Below are 12730 nucleotides of genomic sequence, written 5' to 3'. Positions count from 1 at the left end.
TGCTGGGCACAATTATTTAAATAAATAATTAGTTGAATAAATTAATTTCTCAGTGTACATGACAGATCAAAATATACCAAGAAATAGAAAAGCAATCTTTTTCTCTTTCTATAACATATATGTATACCTATACACATATATACACAGACACACACTTACCTGGCCTACAGCTTAGGTGTTTTTGTTTTTTGAGGCACATTATTCAAAATCAGAGGTGGAATATTTTGTTGCTTTAAAGAAAAATAATATATGTTGCAGTAAAAATTATTTAAGCCTATTTAAATTGAATAATTTTGATGGGAAAATAGTTTAATATTTTTGGTAAACAACCCCAAAACTACCCATCAGAGACAATGTTTCTCCCACAACTTTTACATCAGTTAAAAATAATCAGATAAAACAGCTTTAAACATGGTAATTTATTTTACGCAGTTGTTTAAATCCATTGTTTAAAAATGTTCAAAAGGCACTTTAAAAAACATATTTAAAAATACATTTTTCTGACTTATTGGTGATCACTTAAAATAAGCAAGTCACCAGACATTTTTAAATCATTCATGATACTTTTACCTTACATAATTTTTAAATTCCAAAACACAAACGTTCACTGGGTAATATAACACACTGCTTAGCAGTAAGATTAGTTTCCCTCTAATAATATACTTCATATGGATTATTAATTTGCAGGGCCCTGCAAAGTTATTTAAACTTAACACATATAAACTAAAAACTAGAGAGGTAAAGGAATTGAAATAGAGCATTATTCAACTCTGAAACTAGTTTCAGAGTTGGTTTCTCTAAAGAGAATTTATAAAATTTCTTATTCTAATTTGAATTAAATCTCTATTTCAACTCCAATATATAAACATAAGCCATCTTTTAAAAATCAACAGAGGTTACATTTAGCACAAAATAAACCACAGGTTGTCCCCTAGATTTCTTAAGTATGCTTCTGTCAGGCTTATTATAAATAAGTAGAGAGATGAGGCAAATGAGGTTTTTTTTGTTTGTGAAAAGGGGAATTTGGGAAGTAATAGAATCCAAATAATTTTACTTCATTTAATTGTATATCTAGCATTAGTTTAACATTGTAGACTTTTAAGTAGGTCAAGTATCCTGAGAGCCAGCAGGCATTATTCTTAGACAAATTTTTACTTCCAACCTCATAGGGAAACCTAACATTAATAGGTATAAAATAATGTAAGTGATACATACAAACTCTAATCACTAATAACAGCCAAATTAACCTTGCGAAGGCAGAATTAAGAGTAGTTAGAAAATGGAAGTTAGTTATCAAGGAAATAAAGGGCAATAAATACAAAGAAGCAGAAATTGTCAGAGAATATTCTAAAGAAATGAAAATTTAAATGAATAAAACGGTAGAGTTGATCTAATCAATCAAATGAAGGATTTTTCAAGCCTCAATCTGGTAATAATACAATATAACGGGCTCAAGGAAGTGAAAAATTAATACTCAAACAATTATGAAAATAACCAGTTAGTAAATTTAATGCTCAAATCCAATTACCATACTTAAAAAAAAATTGGTCAGTGATTTATTTTCGAATCTTCTTACAGTAACAAAAACTCCTCTGAAGTTTATTTGAAAACAAATAATTGAACTCTGGGATAAAAATCTGCTTTGTATCATCTATGAACTTCCCACTTGAAAATACAAGTAGACATTGGAGAACGTAAGATAGCAAAAGCCTGTTTTGAGACCATACTAAAATCATTTACCCAGATGACAAAAATCTTAATTCAAAAGACAGTAAGTCATTATCATCATGAAATCTGGTTTTATGTGCTCTATCAAATACTTGGAGAGTTTTTTTCTTTATTAGGTCCTATAGGACAGTCAACTGATTCTTGAAAAGTGATGAAATTTTGATAGTATGAATTGGCAGAAAAACATTCTGCACATTATAAAATAGTACTTTGCTACCTCCATTTAAAATGTTTCTACTAACAACTGTGGACATTTTTTATGACATTCATTTAAGTATGCTTTTAATGAATTAATATATACTTACTAGTATTTACTGAAACTTTTCTGCCCCAATATGAAATTACTAAACTTCATATTTTACTGTGGGCCCTGATATTAGTAACTCTGAAGAAGCTAAAGAATTTTGCCAAAATGAATGATCCACTGACCCTTTAAATTATCTTTAGTCTTTTACATTTAATATAGTGTGATGCTGAACTACACTCATTTAAAACATGCTTTATCTGAATTTTTGAAACATAACCTTACTTTTGGGGCAAGTATCCAAGAATGATTGGCATCAGAATCACCAGGTTTTAGGGGAATGCTGAATAAGACTCACCTGGAGGGCTTGTTTAAACATAATTGCTAGCCTCTACCCCTAGAGTTCCTGATTCAGTAGGTCTGGGGTGAGACCCAGGAGAGGATGCATTACCAACAAGTTTCCAGGTGATGCTGATACTGCTGGTTGGGACCACACACTGGTGGAGAACCAGTGCCCCAGGGTATCTGGTAAGAATGCATACTCCTGGGTCCCATGATAGAATCAAAATTTCTGGAATTGGGGTCTTGAAATCTCCATTTTAACAAGCTCCCAGGCAAGAGTATAATAACAACAACAATTTAAGAACCACTATGACAATTTAGCTGGTTAATTTGACTACTGCTGGCCAATGCATCAGATGTCACTTGCCATTAAGTAAAAATGGAAATAATGCTAATGATTAACCTCAAGGCTAACATGGGGCAAAGAATACACAGGCTTCCAGTATAAATCCTAGCTCTGTTACTTAGTAGCTTTCTGACAGTGGAAAATGACTCTAGTTTTCTGAGCCTCAGTTTTCTCATCTATAATATGGGAATAACCCCCAATTTGTGAGGATTAACACAGAGTATCTAAGCACGTTACCTGCCATAGAGTAGGCATCAAATAAAAACTAGCTATTACTTATTATAAGAAATGTATGAGTGATTTCCTTTATTACCTGATTTGATTAAAGCAGATTTCTCATTCATTTAAAACAAATATTTACACTCCAAGGTAAAGAATAATAAGAAAACTTTATACTTAGCACTCCATACTCTGGGCCAAACGGTGTTTTTAAAAACCATACACATTTTCACTCATTTAATCCTCATATAAATCCTGTGAGGTAGGTAGTATTATTGTCCCTAGTTTACAGATGAGGGAATTGAGGCACAGAGAGATTAAGTAAATTGCTCAAGGTTACAAAACTAGTGATGGAGCAAGAATTTAAACCCAGGCAGTCTGACTTCAGACCCCAGGATTCATCACAATGTTGATTTCCTATGAATCAATTTTAAGGTTTTTGGATGTTTATGGTAAACCATTTATACTTCTAGTACAGAAAAGTAGCATGTACGGACTGCAAATAAATTCCTATCCATACCAAGGTAAAGAGTTGTTCAAAGAATAGAATGAACTCCTTGAAATTCTGGCAGATGATATCATCATGAAAATAACAAAAAACAATTCAATTGGTAAAAACTGGTATAAGTTTTCACTATGTTGACAGAGTAATCCATAATTAGCCACTAAGATGAACATCCTCTCAAATATACAGCTGAAAGAGGTCATGGTTTTGACATGCTTTGGCACAATAAATATAAACTATTTAGCTAAGCAGCAGAATCAATGGCATGACAGCCACATAAAATTAGCATAATGATAAAACATAAGGGAAATGTAAATTATTTGTTACGTTTAAGATAATCTTATGGAAAGTCTGTAAAGTATTCTGTTAGGATACACTCAGATGATATTGTGAAAGACAACAAAAATTAAAAATTTTCTTTCCTTCCAGAAATTCTTTAAATAGAGGGTACCTAAAATTAGAACAAAACATTTATGAATGTGTTTTTGATGTCATCAAGAACTGTCCATTGGCAAAACAATCATCCCCAAATAAGTCAGCATCAAAATTCAGGCTGTTATTCGTAAACTAAGTATTTGGTCTTTTAATATCTGACATATTTCAATTTGTTTAAGCACTCTGCATTTTTTAATGTTTTTAATTAACTCTGGTCAAAATCTCACAAATTATTTTGCCAGTGTAACAGCCACCTCAGAGCCTGAAAATGAATCTCAAAACTCTGCTTTAAACAAGTTATGAAAGGCACAAACAAGTTCTCATCTCTCAGCAGGATGAGAATGAAAGGAACTGTAATTATGTAGTTGGACAGTTTTAAATAATCAGTTAAAAATGTTACTTAGTGATTCCTGAGAGTGGCACTAATATAAGAAAAGCATCCCCAAATAGCACTACATTTACTATTTATTAGTTACCCATAATTAACAATGGGCAAATTTGGGAATAAAATATTTAAAAATGCCTGTTTACAGAATGCTATTAACACTTTCAGTAAATAAATATTAATAGTTGAGAATGGCATTCAAGAATGGTTAAACATGTTTAGGAAAGAGACAATGGGGACTCAGTAAAAGATTAACTATTAATTAGAACCAAGTATATAATACAGTCAAGGCCCATGATAATTTCAAAATGTGGTTTTATTAATGCACTTTAGGTCAAGTGCCATTCTTATTCTACCTTACTCTGGAAGAAATACTGCCAATTATAAATAGTCACAGCAAAATTTTCATTAGACAAAAGTTGGATGTGTGTGTGTGTGGGGGGTTGGTTCATTTATATCATACTGCAAATATAAACTCATGTTTTGGGTTTACAAGCAACACTGAGCAACAATATTTCCTTCTAAATTTTCTTTAAGGCAGATCTGTGTAGCATCGTGTGTGGGTTACTAACAATGATGCAGTGTAGTTTTAGCAAATTTAACTGTTTTAGTTTCTCAGTGAAAATAATACATGTGGTCAGGAACAGGCAACAAAATCTCTTCTCGTTCCTCTGCCTGGCCACCACTTTAAAAACACAAGTTTTCCATATATGTATATATATTACTGTATCAAAACACATTTCAACAGACTTCACAGCTCACTTAAAGCTTCAGTTTACAGTCATTCATATGAAAAATTTCTAACATGGAATGTTCACTTAGAAAGAATTCCTCACTGGGATTCCAGTGTTCTATATCAGAAATGGAGAAGTTCTTCTTCAGTGCAATGCTAGACGTTTTACCTCTGTTCATTTATGTTTTTCTTTCAAGGGCTCCTGATTTACTTTTGTATCTTCGTTTTTGTATGTTTGACTTATTTCCTTTAGCATCTTCTCAGGTAAGGCAGGTTGATATCTGTATAAATAACCATACGGACGAAGATGATAAACGAGGTATTCTAACTCATACATAGTTGTAGGATCAACATAGTGAAAAGAAACTGCAAGATCAGAACAGCAACCAGGACCCTAAAAAAGTAATGGAAACAGGCATTATTAATAAATAGCACATTGTTAACATACAATATTCAAATACTGATAAAGGAAACACTAATTTTAACAGAATCCAAGCATTAAGGCTGGCAAAGTAAAGCAGAGGCACATAATTTATTAGACCTGTGAAAGAAACCAAGAGTTTTCAGAGTTCCCAATGATTTAAAATCAAACATGAAGTTACTGAAGTATATCTAACTGAAACAATATTCTCTCATGCCCTATGGATTAGCAAAAAAAGAAAATGCTTGAGACCTCTTCAAATAAAAGGGTCAGCTATACAAAGGATAATGCTCTATTTCTCCAAGTTTTGCTTTCTCTTCATAACTTTCTCACTATGAAGTTTTGCTTGGCTCAGCCTCAGAAAGACACCTTTGGAACATTCAATGACTACAAAGCCTTGCCCAGTATGTGTCTGCAACCTAATACTTCATCGACAAATCAACCCAAACAGTATAGTATTTAAGAGAGGAAGTGCTGAGTCACACCTGGGTTTGCGTCTAAATTTTGCCTACTAGTATATAATCTTGGGCAAGTTACTTAATCTCTATAAGCTTCAATTTCCCTATGTTCAAAAGATGCTTACTTAAAGGAGACAACGTGTCACCCACTTGGTACCATGCTTTACCTATAGTAAATGCTCAATAAATGTTAGCTATTACTGACAGAATAATCAAGTTCAGGTGGCCCTCAGTAAGTAGGTCAAAGTTAAACCTTTGTTCAGTTATATAATTCTCACAGATTTCTAATAGAGTTGGCATGAGAGCAGATTTAAATAAAACAAGACAAAAACAAAATAACAAAAATACAACAAACATACAAAGAGGAATGAAAACGCAAGAAAATAAAACAGAAATTTAAAAAACTGGTCCCAGACTTAAATAGTCACAAGGTCATCTGGGGGTCAGAATTGGTATCTGGAGACTGTTTCACTCAGATGACTCCAAGAAAACTTAAGTCTCTAATGTCTTTGCAGGGGCCCAGGGAGAAAAACAGTCTGGCAAGTTCCCAGAGAAGATTCATATTGACCTATTAAATTGAACATTTAATAATTCATGTTTGGAAGTATGTAGCTTACAATGCAGTAAAAATCATTAAGAAATTGTCCACTGTATTTCCTCTGACGTTTCCTTTGAAACAAATACTGGATATGTGGGTTTCTTGGACCACTAAGTAGATGCTGGAAAATTATCTGGTGCCTACTTTTTACAACTTTAGGGAATTTAATAATAGGAATATGAAAAGTAAACAGATAAGTCAACTTGTGATTATCAAACCAGCTCTGTCCAGTAGATATATGTGAGCCACACCATGCAATAGCCATACTTAAAAAGTAAAAATAGGTGAAATTAATTTGAATATATTTTAACTGAATAAATCTATATTATTTTCTTAATATTCAACAGGTGATCAATATTTCTTAAATTACTGATGAAATCATTCTTTTAATTTGTGCTAAGTCCTTGAAATCAAGTATGAGTTTTATACCTGAGCACATCTAAATTTTGATAGCCATACTTCAAACACTCAGTAGTCATATATGGTTAGTGGCTACTATAGTGGCCAGTGCATAGTAAACTAAAGACTAGAACAAGAGCGGTTAATATTAAATTACTGATCCTCTCTGGAAGCAATTTTATATAACTCTGAAATATTGCAATAATATTTTTGATAAGATTTACTGCATTAATTATGTTATACTCTATTGCACTGTTTTGTTACTGGATGGCCAGGATACTGTTTTTATTAAGCTTTATAAGCAATAAAAGGCTATAAAAAACCAGCTAAAATTATTAGAAACAAAATACCTAGTTCTTTGCATATGATTATGGATACCCCAAAAACTCAAGAGTAGAGTGAAAAATCATCAGAAATAAAAAATCCAGGAAGAGAGCCAGATTTTAAAGATGCTTTTTTTTTAAAAAAAAAAAAAACAGCTTTCATGTATATACTAGTTAAAAAGTTTTAAGAAAAGAGCCCAAGTAGAAGAGTAACAAAAATACTAAAAACCTAGGGAGATACTTAAGAAATAAAGATTTACCTGAAGAAAAGTATAAAACTTTACTAAGGGACCTAAAAGGAACTTAAAAAATCCTGGGCAAAGATGTCCACCGTTCCTAAATTAATAAGTTTATACACAAGAAGAAAGACATGAGAGTTGCCAAAACAATTTAAAAGAGAGGGAGAAGTAAAGGAGAGGAAGACACACTCTTAATAACTTAAAATTTTTGTGAAGCTACAAGGTTCAAAACAATATGGTACTGAGCCAAAACCAAATAGAACTGAAATCTCAGATACAGATCCTACTATAAGTAATGCTATAGTGGATGATAATAAAGGAGGTATTTTTAAATCAGTAATGAAAGCAAGACTCAGTTAATAAATGGTACTGGAATAATTAGTTAACAATTTGGAAAAATCAAGAGCTCTCTACATCAACCATATATCAGTAAGTTTCAAATGGATTAGAGTTAATGCAAATAAAACTGAAGAATTAATATAATAAACCATATTTGATCATTTCTGACCTACGAAAAGGCAATTTCACAAGTAGAGGGTTTTTAAAATATTTTAAAATCCACTTATTTTAAATCCACTGTATTAAGACTGATTGCAAATTTTCTGGTGAAAAATCTACTGCTAGGGAATAGACTGTATGTAGTCCTAGAGAATAGACTTTATTCGTAGGGAACAGACTTTATTCCTAGGAATAGACTTACTTCTAGGGAAGTGAGAAAGTGGTATGAGAAGAGAACTGCACGCAAAGTTCTGAACAACCAGCTTAAGAACATAACTCTTTGATCATCTAGAATATCTCACACCCTAACCTCTAGAAAAAAATTTTCTACAGTGTATTTTTAGTGATTACTAGAGAGAGGAAGTGTATGTATGAAACTCAGGATGGCTTTGAAAACAGTAACTCCCTTAGAGAGAAGATGATTTATTAAATGATGAGTAATAATAGAAGTCTGATTTCACTTTGGGTTTATATAGAACCTCCTGAGAGAGAAGAGACAATATCAGAAGGTTGGGTCAATTTTGGAACTTCCAAGCCCATTTTACAGTCTTCAATACAACTCACAAATTATTATAGAAGGAACATAAAATTTTCCATCCATTTAAAAAGCTAGAACAATTTAAATAAAATATGTACTATAGAAATATTTATTTTGTTAATATAAAGTATATTGTTGGGTATACCCTATATGTAGGTGGGAACTGTGGGCAGTACTCTTAAAGAGAAAGTAGGATATTTTGCTGGTTACAAAATAATGACAATTATGATGTCCCTTTACTGTTACTGTTATGTGTACTCAATATCAGATACTCTCAGTAAAATCTTACATGCATTAGGTGTACTTGTTATTATGCATTTGTAATGTTTTTGAGTTTGAGTATATTTTTGTATGGGAAGGGGTGCAGAATTAAGAAGGGAAGAGGTCAAGTAATCTTGGAATGGTTTAAGAAGAGTTTACACTAAAGAAGCATCCAAAGTAGTACCTCACTAAAACCAAAACAAAAATAGACTATCAAAAGCACACTTGGGAATACATCTGTTTTATAGTTTAGGAAATTCTTGCGTCTCTAATAGTGATAAGATGCTAGCATACGGTTTCAAACAACCTCATTACATAAAACTGTGTTTTAAAATGTTTATTCAAGTGGAATTTATCCCAACAAAAGAATATTTATTCTAACATATCCCCTACCCTCCTTTCGGGGGCACATATCCCATTAATCAGAGAGGGGTACTCATGATGGAAATAACACAAGCTTTTAGAACCAGAGTGGATTTGCAATACTGCCTAGGCTACTTAGCAGGATAGACCAGTTACTTGATTTCCTGAGTCCCAGTTTTGTCCCCTCTTAAATGCAGGATTGCCATAAGGATTAGCTATCATTTCTGTGCAAGTAACAAGAACACACTGGTGGTTGAGAGCTGAAACGGTAGTGATTTGCTTCAAGTTTTCCTTTTTAAAGCTGATAGCTTAAAGCTTGGGTCAGATATTCTCGGTCAAGGTTTTGAAAACACAGTGCTGTTGACATTTTGGGCTGGATGATCTTTGTTGTGAGGGCTGCCCTGTGCATTGTGGAATGTTTAGCACCTAGTGGGTTTACAGTCTCGTGGGTTTCTATCCATTAGGTGCCAGTAGCAACTGCTAAGTTAACAAGCAAAAAGGTCTCCAGATTTTGCCAAATGTCCTCCAGGAAGCAAAAAAGCCCCTGGTTGAGAACCACTGTTCTAGCTGATGATCTGAAAACATTGGCTCATGAAGAAGAGAAAGGTAGCACAAAGTGTATTATTTGTACCTTAGGGCCAGAGGAAAGAAGGTGAAGAGCACTAGCGACTTGCCTTGAGACATATTAATCAACAAGAGAACTGAGTCTAAAAGCTAGGTTTCATGACTCCCAGTCTCCAGTCATTCACTGCTGCAATGCTTATATAGTGAAAAACCAGCAACAGCCTACTAAATATACATCGGCTGAAGAATGGGTAAGTTACAGTATATTCATATATTAGATTATGACACAGCAGTCTAAATTAATGAAGCAGATACATACATTAATGTTGACAAATTTCAATGTGTGAAAAAGGCATATGTTCAAGTATAGATGAGGTATAATTCCACTTAAAGATCTGCAAAACAACATCCTATATATTATTTATAGATTCATAAAAATGTAGGAAAAATATAAAAACACGCATGGTTATTATAAGTACTAAACTCATGATAGTGGTTAACTCTGAGGAAGGAGGTAAGAGAACTGGACTGAGGAGGGTACGTAGGCCTCACTTAGTTCTATATCTTTTTCTTTTAAAAAAAAATCTGAAGCAAATGTGACAAAAGATTAATATTTGGTAAAGCTGGTTGTTGGATACAAAATAGTATTTCCTTCTCAAATATTTAGCTATACATCTGAAACATTTAGTAAAATAATGTATTTTAGATAAAATTCTCAGGAATGTAAGCTAAGGTGTCAAGTGAGATCTAGGACTTCTTAGGTGCTCACTGTGTGATAGACACGGTCCTACACCGTAACTACCACTGAATGAGACAGGTACATCAGATCCATCTTACAAATGAGGAAACTTAGGCTCAGGAGTTAGGCAAATTCTGTCCATCCAAGGTCATTCAGCAGGATTTGAACGTAGGTCTTTCTGAACCTCAAAGTCTTTTCATGCGTTGTTCCTAAAGACGTGAAGGCTCTTTACCCAGATCTTCCCGTAGCCTGCTTTCTAACCTCATTCAGGTTTCTGTTCAAAAGTTACCCTTTAGAGAAGTCTTCCTTAATTGCCTAAACTACAGTACCCCATTCCACTCTGGGTCACTCTCCATCCTCTTACCTGGGTTTACTGTTCTTCAGGGCACTTGCCACTACCTAAAATCATATTATAACTTGACTTGTCTGCCTGTTTATTGTATGTCTCTTCATCCAGAATGTAAGGTTCATAAGAACTGGAACTTGGCCATATTTACTGCTATATTCTTAGTGCCTGGCATACAGTAGTACGAATATTTGTTGAATTACCACTGCCGACACCTTTGTTCTCATCTACTCTGTTACACTGCCATTCGATATAAAAAGACTAAGGTAGATTCTTAGTTATTGATACTAAAGAAACATACACATTATTAGTTTTTTTTTAAGTAAACAAAAGTCAGTCTAAGTATTTATACAGTAATAAAATTTCTAAACTTACCTCTACAGGAGGATAATAGTTATAATTCCAGTACCAAAAGGTTCTAGGCAGATAACCCTTAATTAAATGGTGTTCTGGTACAAAGGGATGAAAAGTTTCTTTTCCAGTGGTATCTCTGGAATCTCCTGCTTCTACATTTATAATTTCCATGCATCTCCCCAGTGCTAAATCTTCGATGGAGGAACTATGCGTACATTTGTCTGTTTTAAATGCATCAACAAATCTCTTCAAGGCTTCTTTGCTCAGTACATATCCTGCTCCTCCACTCATGTAGCCCTGCTTTACATAGGGCTTAAATCTTCTCCCGAAGTAAATGGGTTCTTCAGGGTTGTATTTTGAGAGAAGCCATCTCAAGTTATCTAATATAACATATGTATCATCATCTGCTTTCATAAACCAATCAGCATCTTCTAAATAATGATCATGAACATACTGAAAAGCTTTAATTGTTTTCCAGTATAGTTGGTCTCTGCCTTCTCTGGTTTTTAATCCCACAGCAGGGAAGTCTTTATTTTCTTCTGAACTCATAAATAACACTTTATTACAACGCTGGGCCCATGTAGCTTTGACGTGTTTAGCCTTTTTCTCTAGATTTTGAGGCCCTGTCATTACCCAGCAAAGAATTTTAACCTTCTGATAGAGGTTTTCAGCGATGTCAGTGTTCTCATCTATTAAACAGAAATTGTTTAAAGTTAATTTACATAGCTGTAAAATCCAAATAAATTATATCACAGAAGACATTTTCTTAAACAATTTCAAAGATCCCCCCCCCGCCCCCATATACCTCTTTACCATTAGTGATTTAGCTGAAAGAAACAGAACATTGACAGGAATTTCTCACTGCTGTGAATAAGCTTCTGAAGGGCAGTAAAGACAAACTAATGAAGAAGCAGTTCATTTTGGAGTCCACAAGAGTCTAGTGCTAAGAATTTCTACAAGTACCCTGAGGTGGTTTTAAAAATGCTTTCATGACTACCCCAGTTCGAAGAAGAGGAGTTAATGCAAAACAGAGATTACTTCTTACAGTAACATACCTCATTCCAAAATGCAAATCTAACAGTGAGAAACAGAAGAACAGGTAGCGGTAGTATTTCCAAGATTGTCTAGAGCAGTGTTTTTCAAAGCACTGGTCAGCAAAGAAATAGGGAGCTTATGCCAGAATATAAAGCAACATGTTACTTCTTTCATCAAGGAAGTTTTACTACAACCTATCAAAACGTCCACTTAGCAGCGAGCTTAACTGAGTTACATCCTGGTGCAAGATCCTTATTAGGATGCAGACAGGTAACAAACAATTCACAGGCTGTCAGGCCAAGGCTACCTTTTGAGTAACACTGCTCTAGAGGAAGAATCCAACTATGATATTCCAGATCAGTGCTTGGGGAAGGATCAATTTTTATTTCCAATAGTTAGAGACCTATACTTATGTAAATATGCTAAAAATGAATTACTAATAAAATAAAATTTAAAAAATAAATATAAAATACAAGCCCAAAGTTTTTATTTCTAGATTTATTCAAAATTATTGTCAAATTACCATAAAGGTTTCTAACTATTTAATCCTGATTTTAATACTTATTTAGTTGTGGACCAGCATGAGTCTGCAAAACCTCACTTTGTGTAGCAATGCTCTAGGCAGAATCCTGAGGAAACATCCTTAAAGTTAAGGTC

General features: G+C 33.6%; 1 protein-coding gene across 5 annotated transcripts in view; it reads right to left on the bottom strand.

Annotated features, from left to right (window-relative positions):
* Positions 1–400: 400 nt before the first annotated feature.
* Positions 401–12730, bottom strand: part of C1GALT1 (core 1 synthase, glycoprotein-N-acetylgalactosamine 3-beta-galactosyltransferase 1) — a 39972-nt gene continuing 27642 nt past the window's right edge. For all 5 annotated transcript variants that reach the window (XM_032643339.1, XM_032643340.1, XM_032643341.1 and 2 more), the window contains 2 exons: positions 11060–11727; positions 401–5331 (listed from right to left, as the gene is read on the bottom strand). In XM_032643339.1, the coding sequence (XP_032499230.1) occupies positions 5113–5331; positions 11060–11727 (887 nt within the window). In that variant the 3' untranslated portion in view covers positions 401–5112. The remainder of the gene's footprint in view (positions 5332–11059; positions 11728–12730) is intronic.

The sequence above is a fragment of the Phocoena sinus genome, chromosome 9 (assembly GCF_008692025.1).
Source record: "Phocoena sinus isolate mPhoSin1 chromosome 9, mPhoSin1.pri, whole genome shotgun sequence".
Classification (NCBI taxonomy): domain Eukaryota; kingdom Metazoa; phylum Chordata; class Mammalia; order Artiodactyla; family Phocoenidae; genus Phocoena; species Phocoena sinus.
The sequence above is the reverse complement of the archived record's forward strand: the minus strand, read 5'-3'. Positions and strand labels throughout refer to the sequence as shown.